The sequence below is a fragment of the Ambystoma mexicanum genome, chromosome 8, assembly GCF_040938575.1.
Source record: "Ambystoma mexicanum isolate Mex_15411 chromosome 8, UKY_AmexF1_1, whole genome shotgun sequence".
NCBI lineage: Eukaryota > Metazoa > Chordata > Amphibia > Caudata > Ambystomatidae > Ambystoma > Ambystoma mexicanum.
In genome coordinates this window covers 719632180-719656812 of record NC_090929.1, presented here as the reverse complement: position 1 = coordinate 719656812, position 24633 = coordinate 719632180, and the positions used below count along the sequence as shown (strand labels likewise).

The window sequence follows — 24633 nt, the reverse complement described above, 5'->3', positions numbered from 1 at the left end:
TACACAGGCCTACACCCACACTTCATTAGAGAGAGCCACATTATTTTCGGTGTGTAGAGCATCAGTGTGCACAACAGGTCAGTGCCTCAACTGGGGATCGGCAAGTCACTCTGGCTATTATGTGTAAATTCGTTCATAAGAGTCTGCTAACGGAACACAGCAACTTATCTAGTGCTTCGGGAAAAAAGGGAGCAGAACAGACTGACAGGAGTTGGATCATGAGAATGGGGGCATTGTCTCAAAAAGGTCTGGTACTGAGTCCAGTTAGCTGAATTGTAAATGAAGAAGAGGTGACCAGTGTTGCTGGCATGTCAACAACCTTCAGGGTACCCATTTGGGAGGTAATGCTCCCAGGGCACTTGCCATTTTCACGAAGATGATGTTGAGGTTTGTGAACATCAATCTATGAGAAACCCATCAAATTTAAACATCTACATGGAGAACAATGAGCTCTATTTTGAATGGCATGGAGCAAAACAGGCAAGAAGCACTTTCGTCTCCTTACACATCACTTCTACAGAGGTGAACTGATAAGAGCATAGAGATGGAAGCTGCTCACTAATTGCACTGAGCAGGGAGAATTTTGAATAAAACCGCACACTTTCATATTCATAGTTCCCCTTTTTCGGTTGTCTATTGTTGTCTAAACTGCGAACTGCAGTTAGTCTAATTATAGACAGTTTGAACTACCCGACATAAGTAAGGGCTATCCCAGGTTTCCACCTGGTATCAAGAAGGATACCAAGACCATGTGCCAGTAATTACTATCTTGATTCAGTGATTGGTTACAGATCTAGGCTAATTAATGTGAACAATTGGATTTTTCCAAACAGAAGGTAAGGATGGTTCTCTTCTCAGTGGGTTTAAATTCCTCTTCCTACAAAATCTCTGCCACCCCTTTTTTCCAAATGTGTCTTCCATAGGGTGTGGGTACTGTGACGAATCTAGCAACATCATACCCGATACTCTGGATGGAAGCTTCTCTTACGTGGTCATGGAAAGCAGAAGCTATCCAAATCTGACCCTGTGGGTGGCTATTTGCGGGAGGACAAACTCCAGAGAGGCAGGAAAACACTGAATAAAAACAAACCTTCAAATGTTATTCTTAATGACACTCCTGTGCCTTTGCAAGTATGGCTTATTGGGACGCAGATGAAGAATTCCCACATTTTCTTCACCAACAACCTTATTAACCTCCACCCCCTTTTTTAAGTACTGAGATGAGGAAGAGGGATGGAACAAGGAGGATGACCAGAAGCTGTAAGCAAGCACTGCGGGATAGTCTTTGGAAAGTGTTAACTAATGCCGGGATGAGCTCTGGACTTAAAGTGCAAGTTTAATGCACTGAATGTAGCTAAGAAATAGGTTAATCTCATTTGAGGTCATAACGAATGGCAGTGATTTTATGTGAATGAACAATCAAGTATACAGCATCATCATTCAGGTTGATTTAACGAACCTCACACGATGCATTGATGCAATCATGATAATTAATCTTTATAATGAGCTAAATATGCGCCTAACTACAGTATATGGAATGTATCATTCCATGTACACCGGGCACAACTCACTGCTTAAATTTGAAATAAGATTTACAGGCAATACTCTTTAAATTGCCTGTAAATTGCCGGCCCCACAGGAATAAGGCCACCAGATCAAGGCCTCGCCTGTCTGTGCCGCATTATCCAGTCACCCTCCCCAGGGCAGGAGCCCCAACGTCTCCACCTTAGCTGCATGAGCAGCTCTAACATCCACGTAGGAGTCCAGCTGCACCAGCAGCGCCACACGCGATCCTCCTCTACCAGACGTCCTGAAATCATATGAGCCGATGCCAACACCTACGACCGAGTGAGTTTGCTACATTGAGCCCGTACTATCTTTCTCTGTGAGTAGAATACCATCCCCCCACATGGAGCTTGTTATCCGTGGCCCCATGTCCTAAGATGTCCACCGCCCGACGTGTGTAACTTTTGTTTACTTTGGTTGCCTAGCAACCTGATCAGAACGAGCATTTAACCAATCATGGGTGACCGGAGGTGGAAGCCAGCCCCACACGAATAAGGCCACCAGATCAAGTCCTCACCTGTCCATGCATGTCGGTGCCGGGAGGGGTCCAGGGGCAGCCATGACCAATACAGCCTGATCAGGGTAAGAGGCTCCAAATCATTCCGCCCTGCCACCTATCATTAAGCCTTGTACCCGAGAAATATCCATTCAGCAAATATATTGCATTATTACCTGTACTACACCCACTTTGCTTCACCTTCCGCACTATCCTTTTGCAATACGAAATCGTTCGCCTCCACAATACCGCACACAGTGGTGCGGCACCAGGTTCTCCAACCTACGTTCCCGTCGGTCCGCACCTTGCGGCCCATCTTAGATCATTTCCGGCCTAGTGTGATCCGATCTACACCTTTCCCACGACTGTGCGCCTATCCTAACTGACACTCCTGACCCCCAGAGCCATTGTCCAGTGAACGCTGGTGTGTCACACCCAGTGCTTCCATCAACCCATGTAGCACTATTTAATACATCTGTGCCTTTATGAACGCTCAACAGTGCCATAAGGAGTGTACTACTGAACTATTAACGGCACCCATCATACTGCATCATGCCATCTCCAACCGCAGCTGAGCTGATTTGTATTACTGCACGACTTTGCCCATTATACTGCTGTACTCTATGGTGAGCCTCACATTTACCTACTGTATTGCTATATTCTATGATGAACCTTGCATTTGCCTACTGCATTGCTATATCCTGCAACGAGCCTCACATTTGCCTATTGTATTGCTATATTCTATGGTGAGCCTTGCATTTGCCTATTGCATTGCTATATTCTCTATATGGTGAGCCTTGCATTTGCCTATTGCATTGCTATATTCTATGGTGAGCCTCGCATTTGCCTACAGTATTGCTGTACTCCATGGTGACCCTCGCATTTGCCTATTGTATTGATGTATTGGGACACACACCAGCACTGTGATACTGTCTGATTTGCCTAACTACCCTTTACAAAATTGCGCGCCACAGTACTTTATACCCTATGTTATCACTGAGTGGAACGGCCCTCCTCTTATATCTACCGACTACAATATGCATGTTGCCGGCCGCCTCCTAGCTACCTTACTGCTCAGCCTTGCTCAGGCTCACCATCACCTCACGCTGACTCTTCACTCGTCCTCCTAGCTCCCTATAGCTACAACTAATATGACCTCGCCCCCAACACTAGGGATTAAACCCTCAAAATTCCTACCTTCCTTTAACATTAATTCACACCTCCTGAACATCAGACCCACAACTTTCTCACCTGAATTATGCAAACCTCCCAAGGCCTCCAGTATCTATACCAACACCGATTCGGAAACAGTAGCACCCCTAACGCCAGCACAATGGATTAACCTATATGCTAGGAAACCTACTCCGAACCAACCATGCCCTACTAAAGACAGAAAGGCCAGGCTCTGTTCTAGACTTAACGGAAACCTCTCCTTACAAACTTATCCGCAAGACAAACCTTGCACTCCCAGAATGAAAAATTACGCAACGTGCAAGACACCCACAAAAAAAAGAGATATCCAATAAAAAATTCGAACCAACATCCCGGCCGTGACCACCCCCCAGCTAAAATGTGCCCTAATCAATGCCAGATCGCTGGTAGCCCATGCCACAGACATAGCCGATCTAATTACCACAGGAATCCTAGACTTCCTAGTTGTATCCAAGACCTGGCTACATAAGGCGGCAGGACCCTCCCTCGCACTGGCCGTACCAAACATCTTCACTATTGTGAGAGCTGACCGAATCACGTTGAAAGGGGTGGCATTGCCTTCATCGCCAGATCTAGAATAGGGCTCAGAGGAATACCCTCGCCCAATTTTAAGCCCTTTGAACTTCTTACAGTTAAACTTCCCAAATCCAAGACTAGTACCCTAACTATTCACTTAATCTACTGAGCCCCTGGCTGCATTGGTTCCTTTGAAGAAGACATGACATTACTCTCAGACAACACCAAGCCTTCACCCCAAATCTTGCTGCTAGGTGATTTCAATTTGGGCTTCCATGACCCTAATAACGTACAAGCAAAGGCATTATCTAACGTCTTAACCGAACTGGGCCCGACGCAAAGAGTCAATCAACCAACCCACGACAAAGATAGGACTCTTGGCTGGGTAGCTGACCTAAATGCAGAGACCGCCATCTCATCTATCCCACCCTTAACATGGACGGATCACTTTCTCATCTCCTTCACCACTCAGAACAAAGGAGTAGACACCAAAAGAAATCAGAGGGGGGGTAGAGGGGGGGTGCTAAGAGGAGCAAACAAAATATAACTACCGCTATGCTCGTGCCTCTATTACTACCTACCTTGAACACCGCTTCAGAATCAGCAGACCCAGCTGAACTAGTTGAAATGTACAACTCCACTATGACTAGCGCTAGACACCATTGCGCCACTCAAACTGAAAAAAGCAAACCCAAAGCTCATCTTAACACCTGGCTCACTCCCCAGCTCAAAATCATGCGCGGAGAAATCTACCTTCCAAAGAAAATAAACTCAACCTAACTGATTTAGCAAGCAAATACAAAGCTGAAATCCTTCCAACTAAAAGAGAATCTTACAACGACCGGATCAACAAAGCCAGTTCCAGCACAAAGGAACTCTTTGCAATCCTAAGGGAGCTGGAATCCCCCCATAGCCCCGAAGATCCTTGTACCAAGGATTAAATATGGTGCACAGACATACAAAATGCTTTGTCAAACAAAATAACCACCCTCCAAAAAATTAAATCGCAGTCAAAAGGCTCAATATTCCCAAACGCGACATAGTTCCAGAACCGACAAAACTCCAACTGAAATGCATTCCTCTCACAAGTCGCTACCACGGAGGTGGAAGAAAATCATCACTTCTCTCAAGCCTTCCAGTTGCCAAGGCGACATCTGCCCCCCCCCCTAATAATTAAAGAAGCTTCCAGAGACCTTGCCCCTTTCATTACCAAATTACTAAACGCATCATTTTGCACCTGTCAAGTCCCTACCAACCTGAAGGATGCCTGGGTTTTAATCTTGCTAGAGAAAGCCTCATTAGACCAAACCATCCCCACAAACTATAGTCCAATTACTATGGTCCCATTCCTCCTTAACATTTTAGATAAACCGGCTATCTAGCATATTAGATTCCAGCACTACCTGGAATCTAATATGCTCCTAGGACTCAGACAATCAGGCTTCAGAACACTTCATGGTACTGAAACCGCGCTGATCGACCTGAAAATGCAAATTGATTACTCAAGGACAAAAGGCAATGCGCTCTGCTCCTCCTACTTGACTTGTTAGCCGCCTTCGGCCTGGTGAACCACACTATTCTCTGAAAGCACATGTCCACTGCGGCTAACTTCTCGCAAGAAGCTTCAGAATGGATCCAATCCTTTCTTAACAACAGGTCAATGAGAGTCTTCTCTCAGTCAGCAGCCGCTGACCCATCACCGATTACATGCAGTGTCCCTCAAGGATCACGCGTGTCCCCCACAATTTACAATTTATTCAATAAACCTCTTTTCGACCAACAGGACCTTCTGGGGATCATCTACACCAACTATGCAGATGATACCCAGATTCCACTTCCACTATCAGGTGACTATAACCGAGATCTGGCCCTCCTGAACAACACCTACCAAGTCATTCAGGCATGGGTAGCAGACCACGGATTATGCCTGAATGACGAAAAGACAGAAATCCTCATCCTAGGTGCTCCAGCCCAACTTAATAAACTCAATGCGCAATACACCACATTTATAATTGATGGCATTACCATCAAAGTGGCTAAAGAGACTAAAACTCTAGGCTTCTACCTAGACTCTACACTCAACTTGAGAAAACAAGTCAACGCCACCTCTTCCGCCTCAGCGTACACATGTAAACTGATACTTGTCTGAAACCCTATCCTTTCCAGTAAGAGTGTACACCATCCTAGCGAGAGCCTTAATCATGTCACAACTCGACTACTGTAATGCCCTATATGCAGGAGCCAACAAACAAATCGCTAACAAGCTACAAATCTTACAAAACAACACTATGAGATCCGCACTAGGCATTCCTAAGAGAAACCAAATGGCTTCCCCTTAAAGATAGGATTCTATTCAAACTAGTTTCAATCACCCACAAATGTCTGAAAAATGCTGCCCCACTGTACCTCCAAGAAAACGAAATCAGCAGAAAATCATCATCTCGCCCTACCATAGCCACCCAATCTTACTGTAGAACGATGCCCAGATTTAACCTGAAAAGAGCTGGGGGTAACAGCTTTCCAGTCCAAGCCGTCCTATACTGGAATGCACTACCTCTGCACCTACGAAAAGACCAAACCTTCCCAAGCTTTAGGAGAAATACCAAAACTTGGTGGGTCTCAAATGACATTTGACTGCTATTTCCACGCTCTTTAACTACACTCTTGTCACTTTGCATGTTGATTCTGTTCTCTACTTGTAATATCAATGTTCTGTAAATACTATGCCAATTCAACATGCTCTGTATATAAAGAAACTGTATAATCTTGTCGCGCCTAGATACCTTCGGGTGAGGAGCACAATACAAATAAACGAAGACAATTAACTTTCAATGACAAACTAAATATTCTACAACTTTTTGGGGAACATGAACTCAGAATGCCTGAAATCCTTTTGAAACCGTGGGTTGCAACATGAAAATGGAACTGCTCGGCGGCGTGGGTGACGTCATTTTGCCTTGGCGGTTGACGGCACCATGCTGCAACCATTATAAGCTCACATCGGGATGGCGGTGTGTTGTGTTTACATATAATAAATGTTATTATGTAAACACGGAATGAACAAACTCTAACAAAGCTATTTAGTTCTGAGTATGGAATTTACATATTCAATGTTCTGTTCATGTGCTCCATACAACGTTTCATGAGTATTCTTAGAGTGTTATGATGAGAGTGTTTACATGTGAAGTTCTGAAGAGTTCAGTTGGGTCCTGCCTTCAGAGGTGGTGCCTGCTGTCGTTGGAGCTAAACTTGAATAAACAAGTTTGAATATATAAACTTTGCTCGGTGCGTTTAAATTCAACATTGGCGACGAGGATTCATACCGAGGACCCGGGCGCCGCTCACGGCTCATTTGCAGTTGCCGTGTCTTCTCCGTCGCCAGCGGCAGCAGGCGAGGCGGATCGACGGCGGAGAAAAGAAGAGGGAGTTGTGCGTGGACAGACAGCGGTGTCCTTGTCTTGGACACATCAACTGTGCCGCTTTCGTGGGCAGAGGAGAGCCGCGGGGGAGCCGCGCATGACCGACGTGAAGAGGAGGCCCATTTCAGGCAAGTCACAGGATCGGGGGGAGAGCCGCGGGGGAGCCGCGAGGAAGCCGCGTGCAGACAGGCAGCACAGCGGGCCTCGCGAGCGCCGCGAGGAAGCCGCGTGCAGCCAGACAGCACAGCGGGCCTCGCGAACTGCCACACAAACGCTCGCAGCTGTGTGCGATAGCCCCGCCCCCACTCGCGCGCCAGAGCATGCGGCCCCCAGCTGGTCCTGGCGCATGCACGCGTAACAAAATACGCTGTGAAGGAAAAGAGCCCCGGCCTCCATTGTGACACTGGTTGCCTAGCAACGAAGTATTCTCACTCAGAGCCCCGGTCTCGATTGTGGCATAACACTGGGAAATATTTCAGAAAACAAAAGGAAGAATACAAAAGTATTCCAGAACGCATGTGAAAGAAAACACAGAGGTGTTTACACAACTACAAAAGGAAAAGTCTATGCAGTGAACAAATTGCTGCATTGGAACAATTGTGCCAATTAATCAAAGACTTACTGCCTCACAGCCTCTACATCACCATGGCAACATCAATTCCTCCACCTATTTCGTTTCTCAATGAGCCTGGCCGCCCACTTCTCAGGTGGGATAAATGGAAGGATACATTTGAAAACTATCTAGTGGCAATGGGCGGTGATAGGTTTTCTTCAACTCGGAAAAAGGCCCTGTTGGTCCACAATTTGGGCACAGAAGGACGCAGAATCTTTGATGGACTGTCTGGAGAAAATATGCCTGAGGCGGGAGAGGCTGATGAATATGCAGCAGCTCTAAAAAAACTACAAGACCACTTTGAGCCCAAGAAAAATGTCAGTTTCGAAAGACATAAATTTTTCCAGCGAGTACAGGAACAGTCAGAGTCGGTGGAATCATATGTAGCCTGTTTAAGGTCATTGAGCTACTCATGTGAATTTGAGAATCTGACTGATTCTCTAATCAGGGATCAGTTGCTCAGGTGTACCAATAATGCAAGAATTCAAGAGAAGCTATTGGCCAAGGACATGAAACTGGACGAGGCGCTTGAATTAGCCAGGAGCATTGAACGGACATCATTATATGTGAAGGAATTAAAGGGGGACAAACAAAACACGACCACCATGTCAGTATGTGCTATAGATCAGAAGAAAAGGTCAAATATCCTCAGCGGAAAGAAAGGAAATTGGACTGTGAGAAATGCTTGTACCAGATGTGGTAATCCCAGACATGGTGCTAATTTTCCGTCGTGCCCTGCAAAGTTCGCCGAGTGTTTTAAGTGCAAGAATAGAGGACATTTTGCAAACTTATGCAAAGCTACGTCCATAAATTGCATTGAGCCCAGAGTGGAGAACAGAGCCAGCATTGAGGAATCGGTTAGGAGAGATTACAACATTCAAGAGGTGTCAACCAACCAGGAACCAAGTGCCAAGTTTGTATTTGAAATTTCAGCTATTTCAGGCGAGGCCAAAGGACCGGCAGACACTTTTCTGATCGATGGGCGCAGTTTAGTTATGAAAGTGGACACTTGTTCTCCGTGGTCTATAATATCAAGGGACACTCTGATAAAAATATTGAAGAAGGGCGAAGCGGAAATTAAACCCACTGATATCAGAGCCTGTGGATATGGAGAATCTACAATAGAAATCCTGGGGGAATTTGCTGCATCTGTCAGCTACAAAGGAAAAGAATGCCAAGCCAACATTCTGGTAGCAAATAAGGGAGCCTCCCTATTAGGATGGGAGGAACAAAAGAACTTGGGTGTGAGAATACAGGCGAATGCTCCCCAGCCTATATCCATTGCTGAAGTGGAAGATGACTCCTGGACTAAAGAGTTTCCTGAAGTGTTCTCTGAGAAATTGGGGAAGCTCATAAACTTTGAACACCATATCAAATTAAAGAATAATGCACAACCAGTGATACACAAGGTCAGACAGGTACCATTGAAGATGAGAAGCAAGCTTCGTGTTGAATTGGATGACTTGGTGAAAAAGGGAGTAATTGAGCCTATAACAGCAACGGAATGGTTATCGCCGGTTGTACTGGTAGCCAAGGCAAATGGAAATCTGAGACTATGTGTGGATTTAAGCAGCCTTAATCGGAACATAGTTGTGGAGAGACATCCTCTTCCTAACATATCAGAGACTCTTTCCACCCTGGGGGAACCGAAAGTATTTTCCATTATAGACCTGTCAGCGGCATATCATCAGGTTCCGTTGTCCGAAGAATGCCGGCATCTCACAGCATTCATCACTCCGGAGGGAGTGTTCAAGTACAATCGCATGCCTTTCGGTTTAGCCTCTGTCTTTCAAAGCGTGATGGAGGAGGTGCTTAGAGGGTTAAAAAAAGTAACAGTGTTCCAAGATGACATACTAGTGTTTGCTGAAAATGAAGAGGAACATAATGAAGTATTGAGGGCTGTTTTAGTGATACTTAAAGAATCTGGTTTAACTGTGCAAAGGAAAAAATGCAAGATAGCAGTTAGAGAAGTAGATTATTTCGGACATAGAATTTCTGGCGATAGTATTGCTCCAAAAAAGTCTCTCATTGATAGCATCAGCAGTGCTCCCCAGCCACGTGATAAAGATCAGTTACGTTCATTCATGGGGCTGGCGGAGTACTATCACAAATTTGTCAATGGTTTTGCCACCATATCCACTCCATTAAGAGAATTGTTGAGAAAGAATGTTAAGTTTGAGTGGTCGGGTGAATGCCAGGAAGCCTTCAGGAAAATAAAGGAGTGCATAGTACAAGCACCCTCTTTGGGAGGTTTTGTGTCAGGAAGGAAAACTGTGTTATCAGTTGATGCAAGCAACATGGGGTTAGGCGCAGCATTATCTCAGGTGGACTCTGGTAAGACTGAACATATAATTGCGTTTGCCTCGAGGCCATTGAAGGGAGCGGAAGGTAACTACTCCGTCATCGAGAGGGAGGCATTAGCGGTCTCGTGGGCTGTAGCACATTTCAAATTTTATTTATGGGGTCAGACATTCACGATAAAAACTGATCACAAACCATTAGTTCAACTCCTAGGTAGTGTGGAGTGGGCTAAGGGATCACCCAGAATTTCTAGATGGATGATTGAACTACTAGCTTATGACTTCAAGATGGTGTATATAGCTGGTAGAGACAATGTGGTAGCAGACTGTTTATCTAGACTACCGGTGGAGGGAAAGGATCCTGAGGAAGCATTGTTAGAGCAGGGTATGAGTATTGCTGAGGTTGAATACAATGCCATAAGCAAAGATGAGTGGGAGATTGCTGATAGTGAGGATTCCATATTAAATCAAGTCAAGGCGTGGACTAGGGCAGGGTGGCCCCACAAAAACGAGGTAGGAAAACAATTTGAATGTTTCCATTGCATAAAGGATGAGCTTAATTTATCGGAAGATGGCATAAAGCTCAGGAAGGGCACCAAAGTGATTCCACCTAGTAATGTTAGAGCCAAGCTGGTGAGTATAGCTCATCAAGGTCATTTAGGGATGGGAGGAACTAAAAGATATATCAGAGAATTTTATTGGTGGCCGGCAGTTGACAGCGAAATAGAGAGGTGTGTAAAAAATTGTAGAGAGTGTGAGAGGAGCGATAAAAGTAAAGTGGTGAGGGAAGCACCCATTAGACCGGTTAGTGTTCCGGGTGAACCCTGGAAAAAGGTGGCTGTGGACCTGATGGGTCCAATACAGAACTTAGGAGAGAACCTTAAATATTTGATTGTGTTAGTAGACTATCACTCAAAGTGGATAGAGTGGAAGGCAATTGGTGAGGCAACCACGGCCCAAATGATAACATTTTTTGAAGAAACATTTTACAGGGAAGGCTTTCCCACGGAATTAATTTCAGACAATGGTGTTCAATTTTGTTCTGACAAAATGATGGATTTTTTCAAAAAGTTTGGCATAAGACATTACAGAACAGCAATCTATCAACCCAGGGCAAATGGGTTGGTAGAGAGAGCTAACAGATTTGTAAAGGGAGGAGTGCAGTTGGCCATGGCGGCAGGTCTGGAATGGCAGAAAGTGTTGAGGGAAATGGTTTGGAATTACTGCACGACGCCCCACATTGTCACTAAAGTTTCACCATTTATGTCTCTCAAGGGCAGGCAGCCGGCTACAAGACTATGTCCAGGGTGGCTTGACTTGGCTAAGAGTGTAAATATTGATAGAGATAAGATTGTTACACTGATCAAAGAAGCCCAAAATGCATACAAGGAAAGATTTGATTCAGAAAAGAAATCCAGAAGTGTGGTATGGAGAGAAGGTGAGATGGTGTATGTAAAAAACCCCAGGGTCTCTCCTAAATGTATTGAGAGTAAATTTATTGGGCCTAAGAAAATAGCGGTAGTAAGAGGGAATGTGGTCATAATGGAAGGTGGTGAGTGCTGGTCCATGTCGAAACTAGTTAAATGTAACAACAATGGTCAAGCAGTGGAGGATGGAGAAAATAGTGAGGAAGGTGATGATGGGAATGACAATGAGTTGGTGCAGGATTCTGGAGAAGTTAAAAAGAGTGGTCAACAGGATATGATGACTAGTACTAGCACAGAAAGAAGGAGAGGTAAACCTCTTTGGTTGAGAGATTATGTGCTAGAGTAAACCAAGTTATTGAAAGGGGGAAGGTGTGTTGTGTTTACATATAATAAATGTTATTAGGTAAACACGGAATGAACAAACTAACAAAGCTATTTAGTTCTGAGTATGGAATTTACATATTCAATGTTCTGTTCATGTGCTCCATGCAACGTTTCATGAGTATTCTTAGAGTGTTATGATGAGAGTGTTTACATGTGAAGTTCTGAAGAGTTCAGTTGGGTCCTGCCTTCAGAGGTGGTGCCTGCTGTCGCTGGAGCTAAACTTGAATAAACAAGTTTGAATATATAAACTTTGCTCGGTGCGTTTAAATTCAACACGGTGCTTGAACTACATGCGGTACAACGGCATCCTGAAAGAAACTAGCACACTGAGGAACAACCATTTCTACAAAGGTAAGCGTAACCAAAGTAATTTGGTAAATGAGTAGATGAGAAGTACATGAGGCGATAAGAGAACCCGTGGGCCACTCAAACTAACATTTGGTCTGATCTCTTCCAGACCGACAGAATGCTAAAAGAATAGACACAACTTAAAGGTAGCCATTAAAGGAACTGCTTACTTACTAAAGGTAAGATATTTTTAGAAACAAGGACAAACAAGAGACATTTGCTTTAAAAGCATGGATAAAACTATGAATGCTTGACTAACAGAGTTAAAGGTTTGTTCAACAAACCAAAAATACAACAGGTACAAAAATACCTACAACCAACGTTGGAAATCCATCTGTTCTACTTAAAAGGCACTAACGCCAAAATAAACAAGGTAATTTAACATAACCAAGTTTTCTACAATTTTCACTTAAAACTTTGGCACCATCTAAAACAATCTTATTGTGTAATCCATTGCTCGTTACTCAGAAGCATCAATCTATGAAATCACGATATAACCGCTAACCAGTACAAGCCATGTAAGAATGACCCGATACTTACAGGTAAGACCCTCCTAAACTAACATAACTGAAACCAAGTGACTTGGTTTACAAGAGATGTAACTTTTCCAACAACTAACAACTGTACCTTACCTTTCCCTTCCCCCTCCTACTAAAGAGTCCTTAAGCTTTTTTACCTAGCTACGGGCAGCTGCTAGTTCAATGCATCTGCATATAGGAACAATACATGCTTGGAAACTTATAAGCTAATGCATCTGTATATGTGAACCATGCATGTCTGATAAAAGTAACATTGAATTATACTACAATAAATGCATGCGCAAATTCTGTATAGGATTGTACAGACTAAAGCCAGGAAATAATTTCAGCAGCAATATTAAAGTTCAATGAAGGGGTCTTAAAGGTAGGCAATGGGGTCTTAATTATCAACAGGGACCTTTTTAGGCAGGCCAGGGGGCCCAAACCCCATCAAATTCCTTTTAGCCTTGTTCATGAGGCTGTACAGCATCAATTCAAGAGTCTGGCTGCTTTCCGAGGCATTCATTCACTGTATGGTTGGTTAGTGGGTAGACTGGGCCCAACACACAGTGCAGTTTAACAATCTGCAAGGGCACTTGGCAAGAAGCAGCTAGGATAGGCAGGTGATGTCTGGGTCAGCATAACGCACAAGCTGTTTGAGGCAGGAACCAGAGCCCTGAGCTGTACTTTGTCCCTGTGTTGCTCTGAATCCCAGTCCAGAGTCACAAAGGAGAAGCCCTTCCTTCTGCCCTTCCTAGCCAGGAGCACTTGCAGGTCTGCTTCCACCAGTGAGCAGAGTCCTTGGTACCATTGTCTTAGTAGGCAAGCAGGCCTTGACCAACAGCAGTTCACCTCAAATGTTCCTGCTAGATGGGTGAGTGAAAGGTCCTTCTTCCTTCTTGGGAGCTGCAACCTTCAGCTATATGGAAGAGGTCACAGGGCATACTGTCCCCCAGTAGAGCTCCAGTGAAATCCTCCTTCTGTAGTCCAAAGTTGATTAATTAAAGGCACAGCCTCTTCCCTTAATTTAGTCAATCTGTCACTGCAGTCTGGTCATTTTTATTACTTATTTAAGGGTCTAATGCTGGCTACTGAGATCAGTGTATCTGCCTGGTGATGTCAGTCCCAGAGTGTTTGCTTCTTTCTCTAAAGCGCTCTCTCTCTTCAAAAGGAACCCCCACCTAATAGAGCCTTCCGCTTGCAGCCAGAGCTTGCCCGTTGAAGCGTGGGATCCCCCGCCCCCACACCACCCACCCACCTCTTGGTGGCACATCCTGCTCTCTGGGCAGGGCACAAGAGTTCCCAGGCATGAACAAAGTAAGGATCTTGGGTTGGGTTTAACATGCGCTTGTGAGAGGACCTCAGTACAAGACAGGCTAAAGCACATACTGATGGGAGAAATAGTCACTGGGAATCAGGCAGACAATAAAATGACAATGGATGTAGGCCAGTATAACTGTAGCTTTCCATAAGACCACTATACAAAAAGGCAGATATGGCTTAACATTTATATTTTTACCAATGAAATATGCCACCAGGCCAGTGGGAATTACAGTTATATATATGAAAGTACTTATTTACTTTTCATTCAAATGTTGTATTCCAAAAAAGCCAATGCAAATTTTGAGAATACAATTGTAGACTTTTGTACTAGATTTGGCAATGAAAATCTGGTTTACACTTTGTGAGCAAAAGGGTTGTGGCACTTCTGAAAGTGTCACACCAGTGCTGTAAAAGATTATCTTAACTTTGCTAGACTGTAATTCCACACCATACTTTACATCAAACTTTAATAGTGGATTAATAATGGGAGATGTGTTGATAGATAGTATGATGTCAAAGAGTTACTTTAGTGCTAATCACGTTTTTAAAAATAAACCAACATGAGAAAATCTAATTCAGTATTTTCATGAGCCCATTTCCGGCAGTGCATAATTTTATGTTACATACTGTGTGGCCTAACCAGCTGCTTGCATGTCAATTGCTGCTGCCCAGCAGAACGTATACAAGTAGTCTTGTAGGTGGCCGTTAAGTTCAGTTTGCACCCAACAGTTGGTAGGCCCATTTCAGTACAAACTCATCAACACTAGTTTTTAAAAATTGAGCACAATCTGAAAGTTTATCAGGTGGGTTAATTTAGACAGGTCGGAAAGACAGATACTTTCTGAGCCGAACCCCTCCTATAGATTTTTAGATTTCTTGTGGTTATACCCTAGGAAGATGGCTTTAGGATTAAAATAAATAGCTGGAAACAGGCACTTCATGTATTTGACCCATTAGTGATAAGAAAAATGAATGAAGGTAGGAATTTAATTGAACGAAAAGACAGAAATTTAATTGAACGAAATGGGATGTACAAGAAGGAAGAATTAAAGAAAGAAAAGTAAATCCTAAAAACAAAAAATACAAAAATTGGATACATTATTATAAAACTGATTTACTAAATAGAGGCATCTAAAGAAAGTTGAATATCTTATAAGAAATAGGACTATAATATAGCTGGTTGACTGATTTTGTTGTTACTATCAACCGTATGATAAAACTTTTAAAAAGCATTACTAGAAAAGCAGCTTCTGGCAAATTACTTCTAAATCCTTCTTTCGTACCTTTTCTAAAGGTTCAAGCTGTTCCTTAAGTTCTTCTAGCCGTCCTATTAGTTCCCTCTCCTTGTAAAGCTGGTGTTCCTCGATGCGCAAAGTGCTATACAACTGCTGGACAAGAGTCTTAAGGTCATTTAACGTTGTGGCATCTTCATGGCTCAGGAGGTCTGAAATCAAAGAGAAGTCAACATTAATCTGATATTGCACTCTTTATGATAAATGAATCACAGAAGAGGATGTTGTTACTAGCCAACATGTGTACAAGAATACACTTTCAGGTCATGCAACATATACCGGTTTACACATTTACATGTTTACAAGTATATTGTCTTAATCTCCTGATTTTACAAATGTACAGAAAACATAAAAGTGAATTATGGTTGAGGATACAAATGGTAAACACTAATTCTACACCTGTACAGAGAGCCCTTACCACTTGTAGCTACATATCTATGTGTTTGTATGCATACATGAGCCTGCCAATCAAAGTCATTGATACAATTTGCAAAAATATAACCAATTACTTCTGAGATTCTATGTAGGTGTTTGACCTATGCCAAAGGATTAATTTTAAATTAGGAAATGTATTCTTCATTAACCAAACAAAAAGGCTTAATCAACAATGTATAGAATAATTGTGATGGTGAAACAATAAGCCCTTGGTCTGTAATAACTATGACAAAGCAGTGCTGGGTCGTCCATATGTATTACACCAACATTCATAAGTACCTTTTGCTCACTTAGTTTTTGACAATGTATTTTAAACATTTCATTTGGATGTTTTTGTACCAATGCCTTTGTTTAATCCAGGATCAGTAGCACTGGTTCTCGGCAAATTGGGAGTGTTGAAAATGTTTATTTAATAATCTATACTACTATCAAGGGTGTACCCTAAAACTCAATTCCATAAACAATTCTGTCTTTTCAATCATGCCTGTGAGGTTATCAAGTCACTTCCTGATCAATAGCATCAAATCATTCATCAAATTGTGTAATTCATATGCAGATAATAAAGCATTGTTGCAAACCCCGGCAATACATTGATGCATGTGCACAGAAAATGCTTCATTTACATGTAATGTACGTAAAGGTATATAGGGTTTGGAAATATCTATCCAAGATTAGACACAATGAACACAAACGCACAAAACAAGAATCAACAAAACACACTATTGGACAAATCCATGCTTGAGGTATTGTTCTAGTGGTGAGAGGTCATGAGAATAGAAAATTGCAGTGCCTTTTGAAGATAGATGAGGAATCCAGCACCTGGGTGGAGAGAAAGTTGAGAGAAGCGGGAAGTTCCTTAGGCGCAGTGATTCTGATGATAACACTTGTGCATAGGCGCGTCATAAATGCCATATCATAAAGAGGCCTCCCTACTCGGCCCACTTTGAACCTAGGATGGCCTTCAACCTAGTTGCATAGGCTTACACCTATCCGTTCATTTGTTGAACAGAGATCTAGGTTTACACAGAAGGGTTCTGGTCCATCAAGGACTGACTAGTCCTAAGATAAGAGATACCGGAGACCAGACAAGAAAGTAATGTTCTAGCCAAACAGACAAGATGTGATTGGTCTAGTGGCATGTGTCTTTTTGGGAATGTAAGGAATGTAGCCCAGAGTGGGAAGGAGATGTGGGGAAGACAAGAGGTTACCAATACAAGGTACAATTATTATGCCATAGATGAGATGCTTGGTTGGGAACATAGCACAGTTAGGGTGGATTACAAATCATTTGCTGGGGAAGCCATTATTAAATTATCCCAGCTCAATGGCATGGATACAGCACACCATTCAGTGTAAACCAACACGATTTGCATATTGTATTTATTTAAGAACAGGGATGCCAAATACGATCAGGAATGACCCTCCAGCGATGGGCACCTATACACAAAGCACATAGATGAGAACAAGTGGTGAGCCAGATTATGAGGGTGAAAAAGAAATGGTGGGACATATTCCAGAGACAAAACAAGCAGAAACAAATATACATATATGAGAAACAGGTGGTTCACAAAACGTAACATGAACCTAACCTAAGTGCTTCAAACTAAAGAGGGGAACTATATTAATATACAAAAAGTTACATTAGAGTCATGAGAAGGTGTAAGGCAGGGATGATGGGGGTGGGGGTAAGTTAATTTAGCCCAAGATTTCAAGAGATGCAGTGTGGCTGGCTTTGATTGTGATGGGCTGTGAGTTTCAGTGGAGTGTGGAGAAAGAGTAAAAGCTAGAGGAGGAATGGGAAATGGCACAGTGAGAAGGAGTGCAGAGGAGAGATAAATCAGAAGGTGAGTAAACAGTGATACAATGAGAAGAACAAGTTACTTACCAACTGTAACGTTCTTTCGATTGGATGTTCCTCCCACGTATTCCTCATCTTAGATATATCCTTACTTTCAGCTTGATGCTTCGGAATTATTTTTTCTTCTCTCCACCAGAGGGTGCTCCTCTCGAGGTCGCGGCATCGATGTCCCACGGCGGCATCCGTCGAGCACCGACGTCATCCACTGTATGAGAGCCTTGAGCGCGCCGGTTGGCTTCAGTTCTGTTTTTTCGTATATTATGGCCCATGGATTTTAATTAATGGCGTGCCTCTTTTGACCCAAGCCTTAAAAGAATTTAGAATGTAATTCACGTAAACTGTACTGTGGGGTTGGTTGGGAGGGTCGATGAGGAATACCTGGGAGGAACATCCAATCGAAAGAACGTTACAGTTGGTAAGTAACTTGTTCTTCCAATGGATTGTGTTCTCCCACGTATTGCTCATCTTAGATAGACTGCCAAAGCAGTTTTGTCTCGGAGGTGGGAGTACAACATTTTTTCTAATCATGTACAGAATGGAGTACAGATTTAGCAAACAGACTTCAAGAGTCCAGAGCATAATGTTTTATAAAAGGTATGCATGGATGACCATGTGGCTGCTGCACAAATATCTTGTACAGGGACACCCCTTTTTAGTGCTGTTGAAGTTGCCCTGCCCCTGGTTGAATGAGCTCTCAGTCCATCAGGTGGTTCTTTCCCAGCCAATCTATAACATTCTGTTATAGCCAAAATTAATGTTTTTTTAGTTACCGCAAGTCCCAGTTTGCGTCTAGTGTACCACACAAAAAGTTGATCACACTGACGTACTTTTGCCAATCTTAAAATGTAGAAACTAAGCGCTCTTCTGGGATCTAGTCTATGTAGCCGCTCCTCCTCTTTGCTTGGATGAGGAAGAGGGTAAAAAGTAGGTAAAGTTATTTTCTGTGACAGATGAAAATCCAAAACAATTTTTGCCAAAAAAGATGGTTTAACTCTAAGAACTACTTTGTCTTTATAAAAGATAGTCTCAGGAGGACCGCTAGAAAGCGCCTGCAACTCACATACCCTGCGGGCTGATGTCAAAGCTACAAGGAGTTTTGTTTTCAAAGTAAGGAGCCTTAGCAGATAGAGTGTAAAGGCTCAAATGGAATACATGTGAGAAATGTTAGAACTTAGTTCAAATCCCACACTGGAACCTGGAAAGGTATTGGTGGAAATACATTATTTAAACCTTTTAAGAATTGAATTATTAAAAGGTATCTTGAAGTAAAATTCTTCTTCTGAAGAGCGCTTAAAAATGGATAGCGCTGCTAAGTATCCCTGTATCGTACCAACCTGGAGCCCCAGATTAGCTAAATGTAACAGAAAAGATAAAATTGTGGGGATATTACATTGAAATGGATCCACATTCTTTTCTCGGCACCAGTTACTGAACTTGTTCCAACGACACCGATACAGCGATTTGGTTGATGGCCGTCTGGCCAAAAGCAAAATTTCCATCACGTCATCCAGAAGATCCCAATCCTTATATCTCAACCTTTCAGAAGCCATGCGTGAAGGTTGAGTGTGTTGACCTCCGGATGGAGAACATGACCTTCCTCTCACAAGAGAAGATCCTCTCTTCTTGCAAGACGTATTGGAGGGCAGATGGACATATCCAGAAGGTCCGGGTACCACGTTCTCCTGGCCCAATCCGCAGCAATTAGGATCATGGTTTTCCTGAACTTTCTCAACCTCCTGATTACTTGAGGATCACAGGGACTGGAGGGAATGCATACAGGAGTGGGAACTCCCAGTCCACCACAAACGCGTCTCCTAGAGCTCCTCTCGTGGGAAATTCCCTTGAGCAGTACCGCTCACACTTCCGGTTGGTACTGGTCGCAAACAGATCCACTTGAGGGGTTCTCCAAAGGGCAAAGATCTCATGAACGACTTCCTGAGCTATCTCCCACTCGTGGGAGACTGTGCTCTTCCTGCTCAGAGCGTCCGCTGCTGTGTTTTGCTTTACGGCTATATGAATTGCTGATAGAGAGATCCCTTCTTGTATTGCCCAGAACCAGAGTTGCATCGCCTCTCTACACAGCGGCAGTAAGCCCACTCCTCCTCTCTTGTTGAGGTAGTACATGGCCACTGTGTTGTCCGTCATTATCAGAACATTCTTTCCCCGTACAGAGGGCAGGAAGGCTTTCAGCGCTAGTCTGATTGCCTTCAACTCCAAAAGGTTGATGTGTAGTTTGGCTCCGATGGAGACCAACGACCGCTGATTGTCAGATCGTTGGTATGGGCTCCCCACCCTGTGAGTGAGGCGTCTGTCACTACTGTTATCTCTGGCTATGGTTGCCAAAAAGATTCTCCTCTGAGGATATAATGTCTGCAATCCCACCATTGTAGATCCTGTGCTACTTTGGGTGAAACCTGCAACAGATCTGACATTTCCCCTGAGAATTGGGATCATTGAGTTCCGAGAGCCCATGGAAGGAATCTCATTCTCAATCTGGCTTCTGGCACCAGAAAAATGCAGGATGCCATGAGATCGAGCAACCTGAGAAAATCGAAGGCCGGAAGATACTGGGCATTCTAGAATTTTGTTACCATCTGCAGAATGTGGTGAGCACTCTCTTCGGGAGGCAAGGCTTTTCCCGAGCAAGTTTCCGGGATTGCTCCGATAAACTGGAGTTTCTGTGACGGTATCATGTTTGATTTTTTAAATTTAGAGAAAACCCTAGTTTGTGAAAGAAGTGACAAGTCTTGGACAGATGATCCTGGGCTTGCTCTGGGGAACGTGCTCTGGTCATCCAATTGTCCAGATAGGGGCAAACATGAATCCCCCCTCTCCTGAGACTCGCTGCCACCACCGCCATCAACTTGGTGAAAACTCTTGGGACGGAGGTTAACCCGAATGGCAGAACTAGAAACTGATAGTGAGAATTGCCAATTGCAAACCTTAGGTACTTCCTGTGCTTGAGATGGATTGGCACATGAAAGTAAGCATCCTGAAGGTCCAATGATACCAACCAATCCTGGAGTTGGAGAGCCTGAAGGCTCAGAGAAAGTATGACCATCTTAAACTTGTCCTTCCTTAAGAACTTGTTCAAGTTTCTCAAGTCCAAAATGGGTCTCAGTCCTCCGTCTTTCTTTGGGATGAGGAAATATGGGGAATACCAACCCTTGTTCCTCTCCACTACAGGTACATGTTCTATTGCACCTTTCTGTAGCAGGGTTAAGACATCCTGCAACAGGAGCGGATCTGGATGTTTGACAGAGTTGTATGCCGGGGGGTGATTCTGAGGCTTCGTTAGAAAAGGAAGGCAGTAACCTTGGGATGCTGTTTCCAGTGCCCAAGCATCTGAAGTAATGCCCCGCCATTCTTCTAGATGCTGTGAAATCCTGCCTCCCACCGGGGTCTTGTGGGTCAAAACCCCAGAGTGGTTTTGCAGCAGCGGCTGAAGGGACAGATGCCGCTGCTGGGGCAGATCTAGCGCCTTTTCCTCGCCCCCCGAGGACATTTTCTTTGTCCTCTCAGACTGGCCTGTCCTCTTCCTCTTCCAATTGAGGAATAATAACGAAAAGGACGACCCCTCCAGGAAGATGAGCCTGTGTAGGGGCGTTGATGAGGTTGGTTTATAGCGGCACTGAGAGATTTGGCCGCCGCTTTGGAGGTCCGCAGCTTCTCCAAACTTTCATCCGCCTTGCTGCCAAACAACCTCAAGCCGTCAAAGGGCATATTAAGAAGCCTGGATTACACATCCGGAGCAAAACCAGACTTTCTTCGCTACGCAAATCTACGTAGAACCATCCTAATTGCCATGGACCTACTGATACTGTCAGCTGTGTCCAAACCTGATTGAAGGCATTCTCCCAAAGCCTCCTTTTTCTTGATGGGCATGCTATCACCTCCTCCGAAGACGTCGAGGAAGATGAGGGAGATTGATGCCGTCTTTTCTTTGTCTTCTTGGATGACGAAGAAGACTTTCTCGATCTACTCCTCGACCTATGTTTTTTATGATATTTTTTCGAAGATTCGGCCGAGTCTTTCTCCTTCGAAGTAGACTTCGATGAACTCTCCCCCATCGCCAGTTTACCTCTACGTTCTTTGAAGGCCTCATGGGTCATCGACTGTCACGAACCACAGTCTTCAATTCGGTGGTTGAAACCGAGGCACTAAAGACAATTCTTGTGTGGATCGGTCAAAGACATTTTCTTTCCACATTTCAGAATTTTTTAAAATCCCATCTCCGGTGTGGAAGGGTTCGAAGAAGATGACAGCTTTATTTTCACGAACGATTGAAGCGCCGTTTGAAACGATCTGAGGCGAAGCTAACGGAAAAACGAAACTGAAGCCAACGGGCGCGCTCGAGGCTCTTATACAGTGGATGACGTCAGTGCTCGACGGATGCTGCTGAGGGACATCGACGCTGCGACCTCGAGAGGAGCGCCCTCCGGTAGAGAGAAGGCAAAAAAATTCCGAAGCAGCAAGCTGAAGGTAAGGATATATCTAAGATGAGGAATACGTGGGAGGACACAATCCATTCGAAAATGTATTGAGGAGCAAGATCATTGATAGCTTTGTAGACTAGAAGAAGGAACTTAAAAAGGGAGCAGTTAAGTATGGAGAATCAACCAGCATGTTGTCAGTAAGTATGCAGTCGGGGAGGATCTGGGTAGATCTTAGAGAATGCAAGTAGCAAAGGGAGGAAAGAGCAGAGATGAGGGCCAATGAGTGTGCTTGAGCAGTAGTCAAGGGGTTTGAGCACAAGGCTGGAGATTACATTTATTATAGAGTGTTTAGTAAGAAACAGACCACTTTTTCAACTGTTGAGGAGGTTAATACAAGTGGCAGTGGTAGTGATGAATGGCTTCAGTCGGAGGTCGCTAGCAAGAGGATCTGGCTGTTAGAACAGGGAGGGAGTGCAATGGAAGCCAGGAGAAAGTTTTTTTTTTTCATTTTTTTTTTTTTTTTTTTTTTTAAAGAAGAGTTCAGCATTAGGCAGCAGAGAGCCAACCAGAGATGAATTGCAGTGAGATAGTTTGTAATACATTCCATGATGGCTTTGATGTAGGAGGGGAAGGAGAACATTGAGTGCCATTAGCAAAGAGGTCATAGTGAAATCCAAAGGATGAGACATGTTCAGCTGTGTCAGAGGTATATAGTTTGAAGAGCAGCGGTCCAAGAAGAATACCGACAGAGAGAGTGGTGGGATCAGAGGTTTTAGAGTTCCAGGAGATTTTAAAGGATTGACCTTCCATGCAGGGACTGATGCAGGGGAGTGTAGATTTGCGAAAAACAAGTTCCTGGAAAGAGAGGAGTGAGCGACAGTGTTGAAAGTAACAGAGAGCTCCAAAAGGATGAGCATGGAAGAGAGTTTGGAGTGGTGAGCATCAGAGAGAAAGTTGGATGGCATGCAGGAGTCCAGTCCGGTGGAGTGTTTACTGTGGAAGGCAAATTGAAGTTGATCTCCAAGGCCATTATCATCAAGGTAGTTAGTGATCCGGCTGAAGACTACCCGCTGAAGGATCCCTGAATATTTGGAAAGGAGGGAAACTGCGCAATAGGTGGCAGGGATGTTTGGGTAATAAGGTTTCTTTAAAGGAAGCAGGTCGGAGGCACAGAGAGAGATAAAGGCAGGTGATTGAGACCAAGTTATTGACTATTTCCAGAGCAGACTGGTCAATCGCATTACAGGATGGGTTAAAGCTGCAAAGGATGGGTCCTAATTCAATAGGGGAGGAGATGTTATTTTCAAAAGACACTTGCTAGAAATCCACAGGATTCCCAGATGAGCTGTAAACATACTGCTGGAATTGTCATTCCATAGTCAAGAATACATTCCTAGTAGCCAAAAGAAGTTGACCAGAATATAGTGCATTGCAGGCCCAAGTGATGATGTTGCCAAGGTGGCCAAGGGGGATGCTGATGTATAAACGTTACTATTTGACATCAGTCTAAGGAACAATCCAATTTTTGCCAGAAGAGACTGTCTGCACCCAGTCACACTCTTAATTAAGATCTTGTAATGGAAGGCGTCAAATGTGTTCAAGACATTGAATAGCACCAGAACTGCTTACAGTATCGGATGCACCAAGCTCTCAAGGATGGCCTATATGTGGAATACTGCCTTGTTGCTGTGTCACCTCTACTTGGGGAGTTTCGACAAACATTTAGCTGTCAATTTGCAAGATTAGAGTAGTAGTATAAAGACTGAAAATTAGCGACATATATTGGAAATGGACAGGTAGTTTTAGGCATACAGGATGACTAGGTTGGTATTCTGGCAGGGGCACAATCAACTGCTTGAGTGTAGGAAGTATGCCATCTGAGAAAGGTTCACTGGTTAGGACTGTGATGTAAAGCACAAAGTTAGCATTCCAACAGAAATCAGGCAGGATACAGGTCTACAGGATAGGTCTGTGGACAGGTGGATGATTTATGTGGCAGATATTGTGGTACTATTTTAAGGTGATATTTACATTAGGTGACATATATGGCTATCCTGCATCCCTGAGGCAGCAACACAACCACTGAAAAGGAATGGGATGCACTTTTCTTAAAAACGTCATGTTTGTATGGGTTGGCATAACATTCTAGAAGGATATGTTCCAAAGGGAACATGGTCAGAGGGGAATCTGCAAATTGGAGGCTGGAATTGAGAGCTAGGGACGGTCTTAATTAGTTCTGTGTTGTTATGCTGAGAGGTGGTTTTTGAGTGTGTTGATTGGGTGTTAGACTGTCATCGATATACATCAAAAAGTCTTTGAGCTGGCTTAGAATTAACTTGGGGTACTTATGCAGATTGTAGTGGGATAAGAAAAACGTTGAATGTTGATGCAATTTAGGTCATCGCCCTTTACTTTGCCTTAAAAACATCTAACACTCCATTAGACATTTAATTGATCATGCATTTACTACTTACCTTTACTTCGTCTGCA

General features: G+C 43.7%; 1 protein-coding gene across 2 annotated transcripts in view; it reads right to left on the bottom strand.

Moving 5' to 3' along the window:
- MCU (mitochondrial calcium uniporter) overlaps positions 1-24633 on the bottom strand; it is a 1096889-nt gene that overhangs the window by 110930 nt on the left and 961326 nt on the right. For both annotated transcript variants that reach the window (XM_069610523.1, XM_069610524.1), the window contains one exon: positions 15406-15566. In XM_069610523.1, the coding sequence (XP_069466624.1) occupies positions 15406-15566 (161 nt within the window). The remainder of the gene's footprint in view (positions 1-15405; positions 15567-24633) is intronic.